Raw genomic sequence first — 25,779 nt, 5'->3', positions numbered from 1 at the left:
GTTGTTATTCTGTTCATCAGGGCTTTAGTGAAGAATCTGTAAATGACTGATAATGAGCTAGTGGGACGATAGTTACTAAGATCTTTTGAGTCACCTTTTTTGTAAAGTAAAATAACAATTGCATTACATCAGGTTTTGGAAATTTTCTTTCTTTGTACATTGAGTAAATAAGTGAGCAAACCTACTTTATACTTCTACTCCTGCATTCAGCAGTAAATCTGCTACTATTTCATCTTCTCCTGGGGCCTTCCCCCTTTTCATACTTTTAAGAGAAATATTTACTTTGTCTGGCCAAATGATTCCCTGTAAACCAGGAAAGCATTTACAGTGCTGGGTGGTAACCTTATAACCAACGAACACGTGTGACAACAAGTGGGTTGGTGGAGGGTTAGTGCCCCTCCCCAGAAAACAACTAATTAAAATATGAACAAGAAGCCTTGGACCAGGATTGACCAAAAGATGACGACTAAGGACAGAACAATGGACATGGTACAGATAGCTACATGGAATGTAAGGGGTGCAAATGATGAGGTGAAAAAAAGAGAGATTGTCCAGGTGTTTGAGGTGCTAAAGTGGATGTATGTGCATTAACTGAAACTAAATGGTGGGGTGACAGTGTGAGAGAATGGAGGTATGGATGGGGTATATGCATGGGAGTAGTTGAGAATGAGAGGGCACTAGATGGAGCGTGTACCGTTTTGAGTTACAGATGGGAGGAAGATATAAGAAAGTATGAATCAGCTGGCTCAAGGATTGTGTGGGTAAGATTGAAAGTTTGACAACAAATGTGGGCGACTGTGTGCGTGTATGCGCCAGCACAAGATCATGCAAGCAGAGTGAGAGATGAGTTCTGGACCAATATGGATGCATGCATGGAAAAATTTGAAAGGAATGAGAGTGTGTTTTTTATTGGAGATATGAATGGAAAAGTAGGGAATGTGAAGGTGGATGGAGTAGTTGGTAAGTGGAGTGTGCCTGCAAAGATGGATGAGAATGGCAGTGCTTTAGTGGACATTTGTGCCAGGAGGGGGTTGGTGATAACCAATACCCTCTTCGGGCACAAAATGATCCACAGGTATACGTGGCGAGTGTTGAGAAGGGTGGGTGGTGAGCTGAATGAGTGGATGGCAATGATTGATTAAGTGGGTGAGGATGACAGGATGAGAAGGTGTGTAATGGATGCAAGAGAGTATAGAGGTTGGGGGAGTGGACTTCTGACCACCACTTGGTGGTGGTGTGAATAAAGGTCCAACTGAAATGGAGAAGTAGAAGAAAGGAAGGACGAGAGGAAGTAGTATATGCAAGGAGAATGGAAAGGTTACAAGAGGAATAGAAACAGGTAGAATATAAGAGAGAAGTGGAGGAGAGATTGGGTAAATGTGGATTGGAGCAGATGGGGGATGTGGAAGGTGTGTACAAGATATTCACAGAAGAAATCTGACAACATATGAGGTGGTGTGTGGGGTGAAGGGGAGACAAAAGTGGGTGCAGGGAACAGCATGGTGGAATGAAGAGGTGAGAAAGGCTGTGGCACAAAAGAAGAAAGCATATAGTGGGTGGATGAGAAACAGGGGCATGGAAGAAGCTGAGAGATGGAAGAGAGAGTTATATGTAGAGGGGAAGAGAGAGGTGAAAAGATTAGTAAGAGAGAGTGAGAAGTGAGTGGATGAGGAATTTGGAAGGAATTTGAGTGTAAAGTGAAGGAAATGTAAGAAAATGTTCTGGAAGGAGACAAAGAGAGTTAGACCAGGTGCCAAAGAAAATAGTTCAGGAGCAAGAGATAAAAATGGTAGATTACTGGTGGAGAAGGGATTAAAAGTGTGCAGATGGAGAGAACACTTTCAATGAATTGTTGAATATAGAGAATGAAAGTAATGCGAGTGTAAGTGGCTGAGGAATGGCTGGGAGAAGGAGGGCTGTGAGACAAGAGGAAGAAATCGGTAGGATGGAAGTTGTGGAAGCAATGAAGAAAGTTAAGATGGGGAAAGCCCAGGAATTGATGGAGTGTGTGGTGAAATGCTGAAGTATGGGGGAGAGGGAGTAATAGAATGGATGTGGAAAGTGTGCAGATTGGCCTGGGAGGAAGGTAGAGTCCCGGAGGATTGGAAGTCAGGTATAATCATTCCCCTGTAAAATGGAAATGGGGAAAAAGAAGTACGTGGTAATCATAGGGGCATTTGTCTTCTTAGTGTAATAGGAAAACAATATGGTAGGATACTTATTGACAGAGTTAGGGAAATAAGAGAGGAATTAGTTGGAAAAGAACAGGGAAGTTTTAGGAAGGGAAGAGGTTGTGTAGATCAGATATTCATTCTTATATCCTTAGTGGAAAAGTTGCTAAAGAAGGGAAAGAAGTTGTATGCAGCCGTCATGGATTTGGAGATAGCATATGACAGGGTGGATAGACAAGGATTGTGGAAATTATTAAGAATATATGGTGTAAACGGGGAGTTGTTGAATGCTGTGAAGTGTATGTATGATGGTGCTAAGGCTGCAGTGCGTTTCGATGGTTAACTGAGTGAATTTTTCTATTTGGAAGTTGGATTGAAACAGGGCTGTGTTCTGTCTCTGTGGTTGTTCAATCTGTATACGGATGGGGTTATAAATGAGATACAAGGTAGGGCAGTGGATGTTGGAGTAGCCCTAGTGAGAGACACCAGTGTTTGGAAACTCCCTGTACTGTTGTTTGCAGATATTACTGTATTGTTAAGTGAAGACGAAGGGGAGCTGCAAGGCTTGGTGAATGAGTTTGAAAGAGTGTGTAAGAAATGGAATCTAAAGGTGAATGTAGGGAAGAATAAAGTTATGGTCTTCGAGAGATGTGAAGTCAGTGAATGTACAATGAGGTTGGATGAAGAGGAAATGGAGAATGTGAGTGCATTTAAGTACTTGGGTAGTGTGATGAGTATGGATGAAAGTTTAAAGGGTGAAGTGCTTGAAAGGGTACAGCAAGGAAGAAAGGCTGCTGGTTCCTTGAAAGTAGTGATAAGAAATGGGGAAGTGAGCATGGAAGTGAAAAAGCTACTACATGACAGTTTTGTGATACCAACTCTATTGTATGAAAGTGAAGCTTGGACCTTGTTGGGGGGACAGAAGTCAAGAGTGAGAGCAGTGGAAATAAGTTATTTGAGAGGAGCATATGGAGTCACATGGAGAGGAAGTGATGGGGTGTTGTGGTGTGGACATGGATGTGATAGGAAGCATTAGGAGAAGCACACTGAGGTGGTTTGGCCATGTGGAGAGGATGGAGAGTGAGAGAATGACGAGGAGAATGTATGCGAGTGAGGTGGAGGGGGGGAGAGGAAGGGGGAGGCCAAGGATGAGATGGAGGGCCGGAGTGGAGAGGTACCGTATATAAGAGAGGGGGGTGTGAGCTGGGGGCAGGGCAGTGAAACAGTGGGGGACAGGGCGACAAGGCGATTTGTTTGTGGCCACCCCTTATGGGATTAAGGCATCTGGCAATAGACAGATAGATAGATATATATGATAATCACGATGATGATGATAATTGCCATCAAAAAGAACCTTGAGCTTTCCAGTGATCAGCTGAGCAATGCTAGTCAGGTGCAATCACACTAGGCAGGTTTACTATTATGAATCAGGCAGAATGTCTTTTCCCTGGCAATAAATGCCTGAATAGGTTCTGCAAGGGCTCATACTTCCTTATAACTCATGATGACAAGTGCTACCAAGTCATGGCCCCTAGTGCCCAGCAGCAACAGAGTAACTGGCCATGGGAGAGGTCACATTTGCTCCACAGGAAAGGATGCTAAGAATTACTGGGAGTCACTAAATAGCCACCTTTGGAAACTCAACAAAACCTTGGGGCATACCTGTATTGTGTCCAAACTTCTGTTGGCTGTTCAATTTGTATATGGATGGGGTTATAACAGAGATATAAGGTAGGGCAATGGATGTTGGAGCGGCCCTAATGAGAGAGGGCAGTGTTTGCAAACTCCCTGTACTGTTGTTCGCAGACGATACTGTGTTGTTAAGTGAAGGCGAAGGGGAGCTGCAAGGCTTGGTGGATGAGTTTGGGAGAGTGTGTAAGAAACGGAATCTAAAGGTGAATGTAGGAAAGAGTAAAGTTATGGTCTTCGAGAGAAGTGAAGTCAGTGAATGTACAGTGAGGCTGGATGAGGAGGAAATGGAAAATGTAAGTGTATTTCAGTACTTGGGTAGTGTGATGAGTAAGGATGGAAGTTTGGAGGATGAGGTCCTTGACACGGTACAACAAGGAAGAAAGGTTGCAGGTTTCTTGAAAGCAGTGATAAGAAACAGGGAAGTGAGCATAGAAGTGAAGAAGTTACTACATGACTGTCTTGTGATACCAACTCTAACATATGGAAGTGAAGCTTGGACCTTGTTTGAGGGATAGAAGTCAAGAGTGAGAGCATTGGAAATAAGTTATCTAAGAGGAGCATGTGGAGTCACATGGAGAGACAGACTGACAAATGAGGATGTGAAGGAGCATTTTGTCATGGATGGGATGTGACAGGAAGCGTTAAGAGAAACACATTGAGGCGGTTTAGCCATGTGGAGAGGATGGAGAGTGAGAGACTGATGAGGCGAGTGCATGTGAGTGAGGTGGAGGGGGAGAGAGGGAGGGGGCACCCAAGGATGAGTTGGAGGGATGGAGTGGAGAAGTATATGAGGGAGGGGGGTGTAAGCTGGGAGCAGGGCAATGAAATGGAGAGGGACAGGGCGACATGGGGGCGATTTGTTTGTGGCCACCCCGTATGGGATTAAGGCATCTGGCAATAGATAGACAGAAATAGATAGACTTCTGTTAGCTCATCCACTCACTTGATGTACTGTTGCCTACTTTCAGAACTTTTATCATTCAATTTCTGTGTCTGCCCACCTCTCTTTGTAATTTCCCATCCTTCCTCCTTCCCCTTCAGTTGGATCCACACTGAATGGCAACCCAAATGATTTCCTGTAACCCACGATGCCATTTACAATGCTGGGTGGTAACCACATACTCAAATAAGAGGATGATATGGAACCTACTCTGGTGTCCCTGTTAACTGGGTGATGTAAAGCAGCATCCACCAAGGAACCACACCACCACACTCTTCCCTGCACCTCACTGTGGTAAGACTCTGTTTGCTGTAGGGAACACTGATTAACTGCAAAAATGGCCCTATAGGAGCAGTTGCTTGCCTGCAGTTGATAGGTATGCTCAGCCAGACTGACTGGGGTTACACAACAACAACACTCACATTTTTTATGTGATTCCCTCCATGAAAAGGCCCTGTAGGGGCAGTTGTCTGCCTGCCAGCCAGACTTGGTTTACTCAACAACAACACTTACATTTTTTCATCAATTCCTTATGCTCAATCAACTCCTCTTCATACCAGAGATGAGCTAATGAGAAAATCTGTGTTTGATATCTGAGCTTACTGGGGAACAGGAGGTGGCTTGTCTGACTATTAAGTAATACAGTACAGTACAGAATTATTTAGAACAAGGGTGCAAATGTGATAGATGAACAAAGATACAGGAAGTTAAGAGGAAGCAACAGAGGAAAAATGAAGGAGTACAAGAGGACAGTATAGAAACAACTATGTAAGTATAACCTGGAGCAGATAAAAGAAGTGGAAGGTGTGAGTAAAGTGTTAAAAGAAAAAAAATATAGGTCAAGGAGCTCCAACCAAATAGGTAGGATCCATAGTGGTTTGAATTCAAGGGGTGGCTGGGGACTGATTCTTATATAGTATCACTCAGGGGCAAGCATGGTTGGTCACCCTCACCTTAAATGTCATGACTGACTAGCCTAGCCCCAGGGCCCAATGAATCTGATGGGGTAAAAATGGATTAGTTGAAGAAATGAACTAAGCTTGTGCTATTTGCTTCTTACCTGGTTAGCGAGTACATTATTCTGCGAGTCAGTGACATTAAAGATGATATTCTCAGTTACATTCCTTGGCCCAACTTCTTGATCTGACTTATAATGCACTCGACCAGCAACCAAATCTGCCTGGCTAAATTTATGAGTGACTCTGAGGGTTGTTTGGATTTCTAATGGCTGTTGTGGGTTCCTGAAATTTCTTAATGAGTTGTGGGTGCTGGTACTAGAGTTGACATGGGCCACTGATGGAGCATGGGTAGTTGTGTAGGCATTTACAGGCTGTGTGAGAACCAAGCTACCATAGACAGGCTCTGAGACAAGGGTGTAGATGAGATTATTGTCTGAAGAGTGAGTAGCAGTGAAGTAGAGATGCTCACTGCTCACTGTCTTGGTATCATCTGTAGGGATGTAAACAAACACACTGTTATGAAAATAAATATGCTTTCATCAATGATCAGATTGTATATTAATAAAGAAGTCATGAGACACTATGACACATTTTTAACTATAAATGATTACATATAGTGGCACATAAACGATCTTGATCATTATCCTACCACAGTATTAGCAATAAAGTATGAACTAATTACAAAATGAAAAAAAAGAAAAGAAACATGGATCAGACCAAAGACGTCATATAAAAAGGAAAAAGTCAGAAACAGGTCCAAAGCAAAATGGCATTAGGAAAGCTACAAATTATATCACTGAAAAACAAAAATGGTGAAGTCATTAAATGCAGAAAGAAGAGAGAAGACGGTGAAGCGAGTTGAGGAATTTTATAAAGTACTGTATGCATTAAAAACAATAGTACCAATAGCTAACTTTTCAGCTGACACAAGTGAAATACCAGAGGTAACACCAGATGATGTAAACATTACTATTAAAAGTACGAAAAGAGGGAAGGCCCCAAGATGGAATAATAATACATTTATTGTCGGATGCAGGAGATGAAGTTGAAAACAGGCTCATCCACTTATTTACTCAATGTATTAAGGAAAACAAAAATAATGGTGTAATCCAACAGTTATTTTACTTTACACGAAAGGCCACTCAAAAAATCTTAGTAACTGTCCACCTATAAGCTTATTATTAGTTATTTACAAACTCATCACTAAACTTTTTAGAAACAGATTATCAACAAATCTGGAAGAAAATCAACCTCATGAGTAAAGTGGGTATACGACTACTGATCATCTACACACAGTTAGTCAGCTAACTGAGAAAACTACAGACTATAATAAACCATTGTGCTTTGGTTTTGTCAATTTTGAAAAGACTTACAACTCAGCACCTAGCAAGTATAAATTCACTATGGGAACAAGGAGTAATCAAGAACATTCTAAAACTGCTCAAAAACATAGAGAGAGAGAGAGAGAGAGAGAGAGAGAGAGAGAACTGCTACAGTTAAGTTGCACAGAGACTAAAAAAAAAATTAAGACTGAGAAAGGTATGCATTAGGGAGACAGTTTCACCAAAATTATTAACAGTATGCCTTGAAAGAATTTTAAGAAAGCTACATTGCGAGAATAATGGAGTAAACATAGATGAAGAAAAAACCCTTTAGGTGTTGTAGATGACACTGGCCTAGTCTCAGAATGACAGTAACAGAGATATTCCAGGAAACGTTAAATGACCTAAATAGAGAAAGTCTCAGAGTAGGTCTAAAGACAAACTGGAGCAAAACTAGTGTTTAATCTAGATACACCAAAGGACAATATAAAAAAACAAAGAAATTCTTGAAGAGATTGAGGAGTGCAATTACTTGGGGCAAATACTAAAACCAATGGAAGACCATGAAAATGAAATAAAAAGATGCATTACAAATTGGATGAAAAGCTTTCAGTACACAAAGAGCCATTAAGAAAAGTAACTTGCTAGCATATATGAAAAGAAAGCATATGATGAATGTATAGTCCCAGTAGTGACATACGGTTGTGAGAACCCAGAAACTGACAAAAATCGTCGGAAAACCAACTGATTCATTCTCAGAGAGCAATGCAAATGTCTCTACCTATTGCCAGATGCCTTATTCCCACATGGGGTGGCCACAAACAATCACCTCCACATTGCCTTGTCCCCTGCCATTTCATTGCCCTGCTCCCAATTCACACACACCCTCTCTCATATACCTCTCCACTCCATCCATCCATCTCATCCTTGGCCTCCCCCTCCCTCTCTCCACCTCCACCTCACTCACATACACTCTCCTCGTCAGTCTCTCATTCTTCGATCTCTCCACATGGCCAAACCACCTCAGTGTGTTTCTCCTAACGCTTCCTATCATCCATCCACACCATAACGCTGCTTCACTTCCTCATTTGTCAGTCTGTCTATATATGTGACTCTACATGCTCCTCTCAAATAACTCAATTCCACTGCTCTCACTCTTGACTTGTGTCCCTCCAACAAGGTCCAAGCTTCACTTCAATAGGTTAGAGTTGGTATCACAATACTGTCATGTAGTAATTTTATCACTTCCATGCTCACCTCTCTGTTTCTTATCACTGCTTTCAAGGATCCTGCAACCTTTCTTCCCTGCTGTACCCTTTCAGGCACCTCATCCTCCATACTTTCATCCTTACTCATCAAACTACCCAAGTACTTAAATGTACTCACATTCTCCATTTCCTCCTCATCCCAACTCACTGTACATTCACTAGCTTCACTTCTCTCAAAGACCATAACTTTACTCTTCCCTATATTCATCTTTAGATTCTGTTTCTTACACACTCTCCCGAACTCATCCTCCAAGCCTTGCAGCTCCCTTTCGTCTTCACTGAAAAAAAACACAGTATCATCTGCAAACAACAGCACAGGGAGTTTCCAAACACTGCCCTCTCTCATTAGGCCACTCTAACATCCAATGCCCTACCTTGTATCTCTTTTATAACCCCATCTATGTACAGATTGAACAACCATGGAGACATGACACATCCCTGTTTCAACCCAACCTTCAAATAGAAATATTCATTCAGTTCATTATCCACATGCACTGCAGCCTTAGCACCCTCATACATACTTTACACGGCATTTAACAACTTCCCATCTACTCCATATATTCTTAATACTTTCCACAATCCTTGTCTATCCACCCTGTCATATGCTTTCTCCAAATCCATGAAGGCTACATACAACTTCTTTCCCTTCTTTAGAAACTTTTCCACTACAGATCTAAGAATGCATATCTGATCTACATAACCTCTTCCCTTCCTAAAACATCCCTGGTCTTCCCCAACTAATTCCTCTGTTATTTCCCTAACTCTGTCAGTAAGTATCTTAACATATACTATTCCTATTACACTAAAAAGACAAATGCCCCTATGATTACCACACACTTCTTTTCCCCCTTTCCCTTTGTACAAGGGAATAATTATACCTGACTACCAATCCTCCAGGACTCTTCCTTCCACCCAGACCAATCTGCACATCTTCCACATCCATTCTACAGATATCTCTCCCCCATGCTTCAGCATTTCACCACACACTCCATCAATTCCTGGGAATATCTTTGAGAGATAGGAAGAGATCAACTTGGCTGAGGGAGCAGATTAAAGTCAAAGACATTATGGAAGCTGTAAAACAACAGAAATGGAGGTGAGCGTAGCAGAAAAAGCCAAGCAGGAAGTGGAAAGATGAGGAACAGAAATCTGCTGGCAAAACTTGGAATAGACTGGCTTAGTCAAGGAATTCATGAAGAAGCTTAGGGGAGAATTTTGTTCATATGCTGAATTCCAATGGCTGATGACATATATATATATATATATATATATATATATATATATATATACTGTATATATATATATATATATATATATATATATATATATATATATATATATTTTTATGCAAGGAAGAAGGAACCAAAGGCCATGAGCCCGCAGTAACAGTTCCCTCCAAGAGAAAAACAAAATACAATAGAGAGCCAAATTCAAGATCCGATCATTTTGAGATGCCTGGACACACTGCGTTTGAAAAACTGGAGATCATAGGCAGCAGGAAATACAGACAGAGGGAGACAGTTCCAGAGCTGACCTGTTGTATAAATGAAAGACTGGGAGTAACGGTTAACTCTTGCATTAGAGAGTTGGACAGAAAAGGGATGAGAGTTTGCTGCCAGACGGGTGCTACGCGCCCGTCGTAGAGGTGGAGGAATGCAAGCAGACAGTTCAGAGGAGCAGTGACCATTAAAGTAGCGATAGAAAAGAGATAAAGATGCAACAGTGCGGCGAAGAGACAGAGGTTGAAGGGAGTCAGTGAGAAGAGGAGAGTTAATGAGACAAAAAGCCTTTGACTCCACCCTATTGAGAAGAGCTGTATGTGGGGAGCCTCCCCACACATGAGAGTTGTACTCCACACAGGGGTGGATAAAACCCCTGTATAGAGTCAACAATTGTGCAGGGGTAAAGAAAGAGCGGAGTCGGCTTAGCACACCCAATCTCTTGGAAGCAGATTTTACAAGAGATGTAATATGATCTTTCCAAGATAAGTCCCGAGTAAATGAAACCCCAAGCATGTTCAAGGATGATGCAGGATTAAGCTAAATATTATTAAACATTAGTGGGTATACCTGTGGAAGATTTTGTCGGGTTGATAGGAGTAAGAACTGAGTCTTAGATGCATTAAAGACAACCATATTATTTTTACCCCAGTCGGAGATACGAGCCAAGTCAGACATTAGGTGTGCCATAGCCTCATCCCTTGTTTGTTGAAGTAACTGTTGAGATGGGTGTTGCGGGAACCGAATGGAAAGGTAAAGGGTGGAGTCATCAGCGTATGAGTGGATAGGGTTAGATGTACAGCTTAGAAGATCATTGATGAATAAAAGGAAGAGAGTTGGTGATAGGACAAAGCCCTGAGGAACACCACTGTTGATAGATCTAGGAGAAGAACGATGGCCGTCTACAACAGCGGCTATAGAATGACCAGAAAGGAAGCTAGCGATGAAGGCACAGATAGAAGGATAGAAACCGTAGGAGGGCAGTTTGGAAATTAAAGATTTATGCCAGACTCAATTGAAGGCCTTTGAGATGTCAAGTGCAATGGCAAAGCTTTCGCCAAAGTCCCGAAAGAAGGATGACCAGGAGTCTGAAAGGTAGGTGAGAAGATCGCCAGTGGAGCGTCCCTGACGGAACCCATACTGACGATCGGAAAGAAGGTTGTGATAGGAAAGATGCCTTAAAATTTTTCTATTAAGAATTGACTCGAAAACTTTTGAAATACAGGACATTAAAGCAATTGGACGATAGTTGGAGGGTTGGGAGTGGTCACCCTTCTTTGGGACTGGCTGAATGATAGCAAACTTCCAGCAAGAAGGAAAGGTACAAGTTGACAGACAAAGGCGAAAGAGTTTGCCTAGGCAGGGTGTAAGCACAGAAGCACAGTTCTTGAGAACAACAGGAGGGACCACATCAGGCCCATATGCCTTGTTAGTACTGAGGCCAGTGATGGCAGAAAATACATCAACAAAGGAAATTTTAATGTCAGCCATGAGGAAGTCAGAGGGGGGAAGTGATGGAGGAACAGCACCGGAATCGTCTAAGGTGGAATTGGAGGAGAAAGTCTGTGCGAAGAGATCTGCTTTATCAGTAGATGAAATAGCTACAGAACCATCAGAATAGAAAAGAGGAGGGAAGGATGATGAGGTAAAGTTGTTAGAAAGATTTTTGGCAAGGTGCCAGAAGGAGCGGGAAGAATTCGAGTTGGAGAGTTGAGAGCATTTAGTATGGATGAAATTATTTTTAGTAGAGCGAAGAACAGACTTAGCACGATTCCGGGCAGAAACGTAAAGATGATGTGATTCAGGGGTGGGTTGGCCCCGGTACCTTTTGTAGGCCTTCTCCTTGTTGCGGACAGCATTAGAACAAGCGTGATTAAACCAAGGCTTTCTTGCGTTAGTCAAAGGATATGAGAAAGGAATGTATGCTTCCATGCCCGAGAGAATAACCTCCATAATGCGCAAGGCACACTCAGATGGCTCACGGCCATGGAAGCAATAATCATTCCAGGGAAAATCAAAGAAGTACTGCCTGAGGGCCTCCCAGTCCGCGGCTCCAAAATGCCACAGACAATGTTTCCCTGGAGGGTCCACAGGCCTTACCGGAGTGATAGGACAGGTTAAGGTAATAAGGTTGTGATCGGAGGAGCCCAACGGAGAGAAAAGATTAACAGAGTAAGCAGAAGGATTAGTTGTGAGGAAGAGGTCAAGTATGTTGGAGCTCTCTCCAAGGCGGTCAGGGATACGGGTAGGGTGCTGTACAAGCTGCTCTAGGTCATTAAGGATAGAAAAGATGTAGGCTTGTTCACCAGGTGGATCCGTGAAAGGAGAGGAGAGGCAAAGGTGGTGGTGAACACTGAAATCTCCAAGAATGGAGATTTCAGAGAAAGGAGAAATGGACAGAATGTGTTCCATCGTAGAAGTAAGATAGTCGAAGAATTTTTGATAGTCTGTAGAATTAGGGGATAAGTAAACAGCACAGATATATTTAGTCAGAGAATGACAGGAAAGCCGAAGCCAGAGTGTGGAGAATTCAGAAGAATCAAGTTCAGGAACACATTTTCATTCATTCATTCATTGCCAGATGCCATGTATCCCAAATGGGGTGGCCAAGGGCTTAGAGTTAATTGTTTTACAGGGAGGGGCACTAATCCTCCACCAACCCCACTTGACACGTAGGGAGAACGTTATGCCAACAGCATCACGAGAGCAAGATAAATCATTGCGTATATATACACAACAGCCACCTTTGGCTTTGAAATCAGTATAGAGAAAGTAGGAGGATACAGAAAAAGGTTTGCTGTCAGTTGCCTCAGACAGCTGAGTCTCCGTTAGAAAAAGAAGGTGAGGTTTAGAGGAGGAGAGGTGGTGCTCAACAGAGCGAAAGTTATATATATATAGCTGTATATATATGGCAATAGATAGATAGATAGATAGATAGATATACAGTATATATATATACAGTAAGCTCACCCCCAACGCGTGGGTTTCGTTCCTAACATGGCACGTTCGGCACGAAACCGCGTAAGTTTTAACTACTCCTTATTTTGCTCCCTAGATCTCCTAAACGTGGTCTTTTCCTGTTATCTGCCATTGGTAATCAACATGAAGCACTTTAAGTGGTTAGAAGGTTTATTTAATGTTATAACTTACAAATACAATACTGCACAGCACAAATTCAACATAGAAATACCTAAACACAAGGCAACATTCCGATGCCGAAACCAGTCGGCATCGGAATGTTGCCTTGTGTTTACGTATTTGTATGTCGAAGTTTTGCTGTGCAGTACTGTATTTGTAAGTTATAACATTAAATAAACCGTCTAACCACTTAAAGTGCTTCATATTGATTACTAATGGCAGATAACAGCAAAATATCACGTTTAGGGAGTCTAGGGAGCAAAATGGTTTCTGGGCTATTCGCTGTCAAGCCAGTTCGCCGTCACAACAATAACAAGACAACATAGACTTTGATGGATCCCCCTGAAATATAGTTATTAAAGTATTGATTAATTAATAATAAGTATATTTATAAAAATATTGATTAATTAATATATTTGTAGAATGACGGGGAATCATACAGGGTGCGAATTGTCCTGATGGGGAATCGTTCATGTTCTGACAGGGAATTGACATGATGGCGAATTGTCTTGGAACCTACCGATCGTGTGTTATCTATAACTGGTTACAAGGCTTTATTTAATACTTTAACTTTCTTTAAGTGATTTAACTTACAAGTGCATACCAGAATAGTAAATATTTAACTTACAAATACAGTACTGTGGAAAAGCAGTACAGCAAATATTTAACAAACAAATAAAAAAGGTAATATTCTGACGCCTATCAGAAAACTGGTTATAAGACTTTATTTCTTGCTTGAACGTTATTTAATAATACTTTAACTTGCACATAAACTTACCAGAACAGTACTGTAAATATTTAACTAACAAATACAGCACTGAGGAAAAGCAGTACAGCGAATCACATCACGTGATCAAAACAAACCGTGCCTGATGAGCTGATGTTCGAGGATTTGGCCTATCAAAGGCCTCTCTTGCATAAATATATAGTTTTCGTAATGGTTCTTTAATCTTACGTTATCTTATACATATCCCAGCACTAACCGTGTATAATTGCGAGCGCGTTCGGCGAGAACGTGTTCCGGCCGAGTTTCCTGTATATATATTCAATCCTCGTAAATCGTGGCAATTTGGGTCTGGACCACTGCCGCAATTTATGAATTCCATGAATTATGAATAATAACTCTTATGTGAAAAATTAATTTGGGTCTTTACTTTGGCCAACTCACCCCCACAGCACTCTACCTACACCTATCTAGGCACCATCAAACACAAACATACAAATTTAGGAATATTCAGTGCATGCATTAAGGGATCTCACCTTAATCCTATGACAATATTGCTTAAGTGAATGAAGTGGGATGGTGCTGGGAAGAACTTAGAACCTCTCAGCACTTGTTCTTCCCAAACTCTTTCGTCAGCTTTGAAAACTTCTCTCCCCTCTCAACACGACAAATGAGCTCCAAACGTTGACTGTACGACAACTGCGGCAGCTTCTTGATGCCATACTGCTTAGAGTGATTCATTGTGGGGTCGGGAGGGCCCAAGGCAGGAAGGAGGCGGGGGGAAGTTGCACAAAAAAGGCAGGTAACTCTCATACTCCATGGTGATGGTCTGTAGTGTGCGGACTGGCAGGACAAGAACAACAACAACATGGCGGCATTAGTATCCACATACGCCACCAGGGACGCAAGGTGATTGGTTGTTGGATCGCGATTTTCAGTCTGAATGCCAAGGTTTATGGTTCTCCTCGGAAAAGGCCCACTTGGGTGCCTAGATCCGCGATTTTCATGACTCAACAGTGATTTAAGGTTGCCGGCAGTCTGACAGCCACCTAACCGTGATTTACAAATCCGTGATTTATGAACACGCGATTTAAGAGGATTGACTGTTCTTATATATTACGGTAGAACCTCTTTGGTCCGGGCCCCTTTGATCCGGATTTCTGTTAATTCGGACAAAATTTAAAAATAATAAGCTCCAAAAATACGTTGAAAGTACAGTAATTCTAAAGTCATTTTCAGTATCGGCGCGGAAAGCGATCGTCATTCATTTAGTCTCGGATCACGCTAGGTCGCAACATGGGCACCTGTTTAAACACATGCTAGCATTCGTTCCATCAACTAGTTCACCAACCATTTATATTTTTACGCTGTATTTCAAAAGTTAATCCTCCTTACCATGCCCCTTTATGCAAGTGTAGCTTCTGCAATGAATAAAGGTGTTAAAAGGAGGAATTTGCTTACACAAAAATGGGTCAGAATATTCTGCAGTGTTTAATGTTTACTGTAGGTTATTTTTTGTACTTAAATGTGCTTTACTTGTACATCAAACATTAGCTTCTTGCCCATATGGGCATTATAAAAATGCCAAAGATGACAATGTATTTTTTGCCTACATAAGTTTTATTTTAATTCCAAATATTACAGTTAATTAATTTATTTATTTTTTTGCCTACATGGGCCTTAGTCACTTACTACAATTTAAAATGTAGGCTAGTTTCTTGTCATGGCCTTACCTGTAAATTATGCAAAACAAAACTATCGTACATGATTAGTTTGGTTATTTTAGTATCCTTTCACCTTTTGCAGTTACGTAGGATTGACATATGCCACATATGTTAATAACTAACAAACATACCATATATAGATAGTTTTTGGTATGAACTGGAGATTACCCTGATGGTCCAAATGAGAGAGGTTCTACTGTGTATATATATATATATATATATATATATATATATATATATACACACATATATATACATATAAATGAATGAATGAATAAATGAATGTATCTCTTTCTCCGTCTCTATAAATGAATGAATGAATGAATGTATATTTCATTCCAACATCATCCAATCCTACATTGCCCCATGAGAAGCATAGGAACCCAGGGCTAGGAAGTTGGTCCCGACATTTAAGATGAGAGTGACCAGCCTCACTCATCCCTGAGTGGCATTACATGAGCAATCAACCCCAACCACCCCTTGGATATAAACATTCACCGGCTCAATCCGACTGGAGCGCAATAATTACCCACTAAACCACCAGGTGCCAAAATTTGGTTATATGGTTACCACCCAGCGCAGTAAATGGTTTCCTGGTGTACAGGAAACCATTAGGCTTGTCACTCAGTGTAGAGTCACCCAAAGGCACAAGGAGGAGGAAACAATGAAGGAAAGAAAGACAGAAGAGGGAGCATAAAGTTACCCGTAGGCAGAAGGATAAGGAAAGAATGAAGGAAAGGAAGACAGATATATAGATAGATAGATAGACAGATAGATAAAAATGAATAAATTAATGTATCTCTCTCTCTTTATATATATACATATAATTCAATGAATGAATGACTATATATATATATATATATATATATATATATATATATATACATACACATGTATACAGTTAGACCTCGTTATAACGGACCAATTGGGGCTCAAACCATTCCGAAAAATACGAAATTCCGATAAAAGCGACATCCGAACTTACCCCTGCTAATCAGGACTTTTTCTGATATATCAACATTAGTCCGGATCGCATGAACGGTTCTTAAACTGTTTTGACTACCATTACGGTACAGTACTGTTATAACTTCACTACATTAATCAGATGGTATTATACATATAATAATACTGTACTATACACTGATAAACATATCTTTTATTAACTTACTGTGACGAACGTAGCTGAAGTGGTCAGGCAGTCCGGACTGCTTCTGGCTTTATCGGACTTTTTCCGATATATAGGAATTTAGTCCTGTAGCTCCTCGAGTTCGATAACAGCGAATTCTGGTCTACTGAAGTCTGTTACATTAAGGTTTTACTATATATATATATATATATACTGTGTATATATATATATCGTTTCATTTTTAAAGGCTCCAACATGCTTGTATGTGTCAGCCTTGGTCACCTAATGGCGGCTCTCCACGCTGCATGATCCATTGCAGCCTCCCTGTTCAGTCCCTTAACCCTAAGGTCACACTTAATGACCTCGTCCCATGTCTTTCTTGGTCTACCCCTCATAACCCCACCCCCAATATTAACACTTCTCACCTTCCTCACCCAACTATCATCCCCATCCTCTCCACGTGTCCAAACCACCTCAATCTACCTCTCCTCATCACAACACCAATACACTCCAGTCCCATCCTACCTCTCAACTCTTCCATTGTAAACCCAGCCCCTCCAGACCTTGGACGCAGGGACGCACTGCACATCCACCTAATCACTGTCATTTCTGTACGTCTGAGCCGGCGAATATCTTCCTCCTTCGCTGCCCAGGTCTCACTGCCATACAGCATTACACTCCTAACACATGCTGCATACAAAGACCCCTTAGCACGTAGGGAGAGCCCTCTCAATGTCAGGAGAGGCAAGAGTTCCCTGAACTTCTTCCAACCACTTCTCACCCTAGCCACAGAGCTAGCTCCAGCCCCACCTCCAGCACACAACATGTCTCCCAAATAACAAAACTCTTCCACACACTCAAGAGATTCACCAGCAAGTTCAATCCTTTCATGTCTGACAATCTCCACCTGCTCACCCCGACACGCCGTACACATAAAATCAGCATTATCTCGCAGTCTACCTCTGATACCACTACATCTCTTATGCACCCATTTATCACACACACCGCACAAGATGGAATTACTTCCCACGCCCTTGTGGCAAACTGCACATGGCCACTCTCCCTCGTCTTTGACAGTACCGCCACCAACCCTAGATATCATCACTTTTTTTTTATCTGCATTTACCCTTAAACCCTTTTGCCCCATACCAACTCTCCACTTCCTCAACCCTTCCTCCGCCTCCCTTTCATTCTCTGCAATCAACACCAAATCATCAGCATACAACAACTCCCACGGGAGTCCGTTTCTAAAGTCACGTGAAAGGGCTGCAAGTACCATGATAAACAACATGGGACTCAAGACTGACCCCTGATGCACACCAACATTCACGGAAAACTCACCACTCAAATCTCCATTCACTCTCACCTGGGTGTGAGCACCCACATACATGGCCATAACCACCCTAACCAGCCACTCCTCCAAGCCAAGCTTTCTCATTGCCCACTTCACCACCTCTCTAGGGACTCTGTCAAAGGCCTTTTCCAAATCAACAAAAACAAAATGAAGATCCCTTCTCCTACCAATATATTTTTCCTGAAGCTGTCGAACAATGAATATGGCATCAGTGGTCTCCCTACCTGGCATGAACCCGAACTGCATCTCATCAATATTCACTCTTTCTCTAATCATACCTTCTAAAACTCTCTCCATTACCTTCATTATCTGATCTAAATGCTTTATACCTCTATAATTTCCTCTTTCCAGGGCATCACCCTTCCCTTTATACACATTTACAATTACACTCTTCAGCCAATCATCTGGGACAACACACTCATAAATAATCCTATTTATCAGGTCAGTGACTAAACTCACTCCTATATCGCCTGAGGCCTTCAACATTTCGGCAGTCAACCCAGACACACCTGCTGCCTTCCCCACCCTCATCCTGCCTATTGCCTCACTCACAGTAGCAGTATCAATCAAAGGCCAAGGGCCAGACACTGGATCTGCTGGCTCCAAACCTTCCCTGTCCCAGTCAAACTCCTCATTCAACAACCGGTTATAATGCTCTCTCCATGCATCTTTAATATCCTCACTGTTCACCACTACCCTTCCTTCATCATTCTTCACACACTGCTCACCTATAATATCCCGATTATCCCTCTTCACCTGACCTGCCACCCTAAATATATTTTTCCTTTCCCCATGATTTAGGTTATCAAGTAATTGTCTCTGTGACTCAGACTTTGCCCTGTATACCTCTCTTCTAGCCCTACGCTTGGCAGCCAAATACTCCTCTTTGCTACCACCCTTCTTCCATTCCCGGAAAAGCCTTCTTTTCTCCTTAATTGCAGCTTCTACACCCTCATCCCACCACCAAGTTACTTTATATCTTGGTGGTCCTCTTGTCCAGCCGCATGTTACATCAGTAACTCTCAAGAAATTGTTCTTGAGGGCTCTGTACTGTTCATTAACGCCTCTGTCTACAGCTCCCTGTTCAGCCACCACTCTCCTCAACTCGCTATAGAAGGCATCCCTTACTACTTGCTTTTTCAGCTTCCATATTTTCCTCCTAGGTACATAAGTCCTCTTTTTCATCACTTGTTCTTTAAGCACCATATCACAAATCAACAGTTTGTGCTGCTGCACACACTCCTCACTTCCTATAACTTTAACATCCCTCACTAACCTCCTATCGGCCCTCCTAACCAGAAAATAATCTATCTGACTGCTATTTCCCCCAGACTCATACGTAATTAACCTACTGTCTCTTTTCCTAAAATATGTGTTGCACACAATCATATCCGTTGCCTCCCCAAACTCGAGTATCCTTTCCCCTTCTGCATTCCTTAGACCACACGCACATCCCCCATGCACTCCTTCATAACCTTGTGCTGCTTCACCTACATGACAATTTAAGTCCCCTCCCAAAATCACTATCTCATCATCCCGCATACCACCCACTACACGTATTAAATCATCCCAAAATCTATCTTTCTCTGATTCATCCAATCCTGCCTGTGGAGCATATGCCGATATAATCGCAGCTACCTTTCTTCCCAACAGAATTTTCCCTACCAATATCCTATCGCTTACTCTCAAAACATTCATAACATATTCGACCCATTTCTCCGCAACCATCACACCAACACCTCCATATCCGTCTGTCCCCCCCTGCCAAAACAACTTATAGCAACATATATATATATACAGGTATACATATATATACAGGTATACATACATACATACATATATATATATATATATATATATATATATATATATATATATATATATATACAGGTATACAGTAATCCCTCCAATATCCGATGTAATAGAGCCATAGGCAGGTCTCGATAGTGGTCTTGTCCGGATATTGGGCCCCAGCTTATGGACTTGTACTTATGGACCCTAACTCAGAGAAACACCTATACAACTCCCTCTGGACATGCATTGCACCTATTTAAGACCCAAATCACACCAATAAGGGACATAAAAGACTGAAATAAATGCAAAAGAACTATAAAATGAGGTTTTAGAGGTGAGTTTATACAATATTAAACATTCTGGGTACTTACAAGTCCCTGGCTCATGGACTGGTTTGAACCGCCAGTTTGCAGTCCACAGTTAATCCTCTGCACTCTAAATTCTAATTTCTTAACACTGCACAACACTGTAAATTCCCGTGTGTTCTAGTGGCAAGGTATTGCAGTTTATTCACTGTTTATTCACAAAAAACAAGCACCTGTGGCTTGCACTGCTATGAGCATCTGCTCTCGATCGGAGTTAGACTGTGACTGTTTATGATGGTGGGGTAACAGAGTTGCCAGATCGCAACGGCCAATGTTACCAATCTCCTCAACTTTCGTTACCAAATTTAACTTTTCATTACCAAATTCGTAAAGCTAGCATTTATTCTTCACTAATTATATATACAAGTGGAAATACATGTAATCACTCTCCTTATAATTAACATGTTGATTATTTTCACTCTATGTAGGGTGGCAGAATAATCAGAGAGAGGAAACAATCCACCATCTCCATCCTGTGTATCCTCATACATGTGAAAAATCCATTTGGTAATGCATTATTCTGATTCATTACCAAACGAATTTTTCACTACCAAATTGCCCCACACTTGGTATTGAAAAAATACCAAATGGCAACCCTGACAGGGGAGGGAGGGGGGGGAGGAAGGAAGGGGTGAAGGGTCCATGGTGTAACAGCTGTTCGGTGCCAGGCGGCAATTTCAAATTACGGGTGGGAAAAAAGTCAGTTTATTTTTTTGAATTTTTTGGCCCATTTTGGGAATATTGGATCCCGGGACGATTATGTCCGGTTAGTGGGGATGTTCGGATATTGGGCGTTCGGATATTAGAGGGATTACTGAATATATATATATATATATATATATATATATATATATATATATATATGGGGGGCAAATTCCGACTGTCACCTCCAGGTCATCTGACCTAGGTGCCCCCTGGGTAACGCTAACGACAGCGGTGGACTGTGACAGGCCTAGCTAGCCGACAGTTACAACAAATATGCTCGTGAAACTCATGGATCAGCCTCGGAATCTGGACGGACCGATCAATGTCGACCTCGGAAACGTTTAAGGGACATGAACCGGAATACTCAAACAAAAATTAGAATTGCCACACTTAATGTATGTACTTACACAGACAAAGAAGAAGAACTAATCGAACTAATGAAAGAACGAAAAATAGACCTGATAGGTTTAGCAGAGACAAGACATCATGGAAAAGAAAAGGGAAAAGATCTGGGAGGAGGATTTGTATTAATGTATAGTGGTGTGGAAGAAGGAAGAAGGAATCATGGCGTAGCTATGATAGTAGGACCAGCTCTAAAACCACATGTACAAGAAGTCAAACTTGTAAATGAAAGGTTAATGTACTGTACCTTGAATATAAAAAATATGAAACATATCATATACCAGGTCTATGCCCCACAACAAGGACACTCCGAAGATGAAAAACGGGAATATATGGAACTTCTTGAAGATAACTGTGACCTCAGACCAAATCATACAACAATACTTATGGGAGACTTCAACGCCCGAGTGGGAAAAGAGAGAGAAGGAATAGAAAATATTATCGGTCCATTTGGTGAAGAAACCAGGAATACTGAAGGCGAAAATCTGATCGACTTGTGTGTTAGAAATAATCTCAAAATCATGAATGGCTACTTTGAACACAAAGAAGAGCATCAATTCACACGATATAGGTGGAATACGGTAACTGGACAATTTGACCAAAAATCCATCATAGACTACTTTATAACATCAGATAAACGGATATTTCGCAATGTTAAAGTTCTTCCTGGAGACTCTTTAAATTCTGACCATAGATTACTTGTCGGGGACCTAACTATAAACAGGAGTAAAGTGAAACAAAAACAGAAGAGAAAGATGATAAATGTTGAACCACTTAGAAATGAAGTGACAAGGGAAACTTATATGAACAAAATTGATGAACAACTTGAAAATAAGGATGATGAGATCCAAACTTGGGTCGAATTAGAAAACATTATAAGAAGAATTGCAGAAGAAGAGTTAGGAGTAAAAATGGTAGGAGGAAGCAGAAAACGACATACACCGTGGTGGACGGAAGAAGTTAAGTTGGCAGTGAAGAATAAAGTGAAGAAATTGAGGAAGTGGCTGAAACATAAAAGCCCAGAGACAAGACTTGAGTATATAGAGGCAAGAAATGAAGCTGAGAACATAAAGAGACAAGCAAAAAGAAATGTTTGGAAAGACTTAGGAGAAGCTTTAGAGGAAGATGTCAGAGGAATTAAAAAGAAAATATTTGGACTGGCAAAATCATACCGTAAAGACAAAACAATGATCTACAACTTGAAAGATGACGATGGTAATATAATCACAGACGAGGACAAAATCAATGAACGATGGCAAAACTACTTTAAAAGACTACTAAACAGAGAGACAGTAGATCTTGAGGAGTACAGAGATGGATTGGGTGCAGAGTATGAAGCACAGGACGAAATTGATGACTTAATAACAATGAGAGAACTCGAGGACTCTTTGATAAAGATGAAGAACGATAAATCACCAGGCAGCGATGGAATACCTATTGAATTGATCAAGAATGGAAGTAATCGACTAAAAGAAACAGTGTTAAGAGTGGTCAATGAAGCATGGGTAAATGGAAAAATTCCACCGGATTGGGGCAAAACCATCATAGTGCCCATATTTAAAGGAAAGGGTGATTCGGGACTGTGTAATAATTACAGAGGCATATCGCTTATAAACCACATAGCTAAACTCTACGAAAGAATTATAGAGAAAAGAGCAAGATCTATAATTGAAGACAGACTAGGAGAAGAGCAGTTTGGGTACAGGAAGGACAGAAGCACGTCGGACCCGGTATTTGTACTCAGAATGGTGATGGAAAAATGCTGGGAGTATAACAAGGACCTATATGTTGCCTTTATTGACCTGTCAAAGGCTTTTGACTCAATTCCTAGGAAAAAGCTTTGGAGGTGTCTTGTAGAGGAATATGGAATCACTGGGAGATTGAAGAGGGCCATTAAGAGTACATATGACCCTCATCAATGTAAGGTTCGAACGGGGTATGAAAAAGATACTTGGTTTGAAGTGGAAACTGGGGTGAAACAAGGAAGTGTACTATCCCCATTACTGTTTATTGCTTATATGGACATGATAATTAAAAGATTCAAGGAAAGGTTTGGAAATGAAGAGCAAGGGGATATATTGGCCTACGCAGACGACATCGCATGTTGGAGTAATAGCCGGCCACAACTAACAAGAGCTTTGGAGTGCTGGAGGGAATGTTTTGAAGAAGCAGGAGTAACAATAAACATAAACAAAACAGAAATACTCACTGTGAAAAAGCAAAATGATGACGCGGATGATATAGTAGTTGGGGCGATCAGGTCAAAGAAGTAGAACTTGTAAAATATCTGGGGTGTATTTTCACGAAGGAGGGAGATAAGAATAAGAGAGAGATCACCGAAAGGATAACTAAATATAGCAGATGTGTATGCTCTCTATATCCAATACTCAAAGACAGATATGTACCACTGGAGGCAAAGAGAACTATATTCCAGTCTATTTTAACACCTATACTCACATACGCATCTGAGAGCTGGACTCTGACAACCCGAGACTGGAGCAGAGTTCAAGCAGCAGAAATGAGACCACTGAGAGCAATAGTGGACAAAACAAGGAGAGACAGAATCAGGAATGAAACAATAAGAGAAATGGTTGGAGTAACATCGGTGAGAAAAGTAATCGAAAATTCACAACTGAGATGGCTAGGACATGTTGAGAGGATGGACGAGTCAAGAATAGTGAAGGAGAGATGGAATTGGAGACCTGATGGCAGAAGATCAGTCGGAAGACCTCGGAAAAGATGGAGAGATGGTGTGGAGGAACTGTTGGACAGACGAGGTATGGATAACATCGAAGCATTGAGAAATCAAGAGGCCTTTGAGAGAACCAACTGGAGACGGCTGATCCACCTGACAGGCTAAATGCCTACCTGGGAGCCGAATGAATGAATGAATGAATGAATGAATGAATATATATATATACAGGTAACTCGCACGGAACACGAGGGTTTCGTTCCTACCGTGCCGTGTTAGGTGCGAAATCGCGTATATTTAAACTACTCCGTATTTTGCTCCCTAGACCCCCCAAATGTGTTGTTTTGCTGTTATCTGTCACTAGAAAGCACTTTAAGTGGTTAGAAGGTTTATTTAATGTTATAACTCACAAATACAGTACTCCTGAGCAAAACTTCAACACACAAATACTGTACGTAAACACAAGGAAACATTCCGACGCCGATCATAGGTAATAAATTAGGTTAACTGGTACCAGTGCTTTAACTTACAAGTACATACCAGAACAGTACATATTTAACTTAGAAATGCAGTACTGTGATATCGAATGATTTCAGTACATAATCTGTTAGGAATAGCTGGAAAAAAAAAATGTTATGAATACATTTTCACCTTTTTGATATATGTTTATGGTAGTTTCGAGTTATTTTTTACGTTATCGTTGTGCCCATGCTTGGAAAAGGGAGCGAAAGAGTTGAATTTTCAGTCCTAAATGAGAAAACTGCACGTCCTCCAAGGCTACACTCTGCCATGGGAGAATAAAGTGGAGGGTCAGTCCGATTAGCAATAAGGAAGTTGTGTCACAACTTCCAGCTCCCACACCACGAGAATGGCTAAAAATAGAATCGTAATGCAGTTTCAGAACTAACAATAAGTCTAATTATTACGAATACAGATACAAAGCAGAAATAAATACGTTTACAGACAGGGAAAACGTATTTCTTCCGTCATAACATGTTCATCTTTCTCAATCATTTTACGTTCATCTTTATCATTTTACCTTGTTATTTTCGCAATATATATTGCTGTCTCATAAATAGGGTGGTTGTTTGTGTTTTGCAAGGGAGGAAAAAGGTTGTATTTTCTGTCTGGGTCGAGATAATGGGTGTAACTATGTGTGGTTAGGCATGGCCACGAGCGAAAAAATCGTACATCCACTCATCACGATAGCCGGTGGTGAACTGACAGAGCGACAGATGATACATGAGACAGTGAAGTCAAGGTCATGTCCCAGATTTTCGTTCACTTCCCGAAAGTTTTCACAGTTTTCTACAAGTTGCAAACCATTACAGCAAACCTGAGCAAATAGGTAAAGATACCAAGACAAAAATGTATTTTTCTCTTATTATAAGTCTTTAACGAACAAACAAACAAAAGGCAATATTCCGACGCCGATCATGGGTAATCATATAAATCAGGTTAACTGGTTACAAGGCTTTATTTAATGCTTTAATTGCTTACAAGTACATACCAGAACAGTAAATATTTAACTTACAAATACAGTACTGTAGAAAAGCAGTACAGTAAGAGTTTAACGAACAAACAAAAAAGGCAATATTCCGACGCCGATCATGGGTAATCATTTAATTCGGGTTATCTGGTTACAAGGCTTTATTTAATGATTTAACTTTATTTAAGTGCTTACAAGTACAGTACATACGAGAACAGTAAATATTTAACTTACAAATACTGAACAGCACTGTGGAAAAAACGAACAAATAAAAAAGGCAATATTCTGACGCCTATCAGGTAAACTGGTTATAAGACTTTATTTCTTGCTTTAACGTTATTTAATAGTACTTTAAGTTGCACATAAACTTACCAGAACAGTACAGTACTGTAAATATTTAACTAACAAATACTGT

At 41.0% G+C, this 25,779-nt stretch overlaps 1 protein-coding gene across 1 annotated transcript in view; it reads right to left on the bottom strand.

The window, feature by feature from the left end:
• LOC145413828 (extracellular matrix organizing protein FRAS1-like) overlaps positions 1-25,779 on the bottom strand; it is a 596,816-nt gene that overhangs the window by 332,278 nt on the left and 238,759 nt on the right. Inside the window, exons 25-26 of the mRNA XM_080283490.1 lie at positions 6,131-6,252; positions 5,864-6,031 (exon numbers count right to left, since the gene is read on the bottom strand). Of these exons, the coding sequence (XP_080139616.1) occupies positions 5,864-6,031; positions 6,131-6,252 (290 nt within the window). The remainder of the gene's footprint in view (positions 1-5,863; positions 6,032-6,130; positions 6,253-25,779) is intronic.

Source organism: Coenobita brevimanus, chromosome 97 (assembly GCF_032717465.1).
Source record: "Coenobita brevimanus isolate Jiangsu-jjx chromosome 97, ASM3271746v2, whole genome shotgun sequence".
Lineage (NCBI taxonomy): Eukaryota > Metazoa > Arthropoda > Malacostraca > Decapoda > Coenobitidae > Coenobita > Coenobita brevimanus.
Note: the sequence above shows the minus strand (reverse complement) of the source record. Positions and strands in the feature narration are given on the sequence as shown.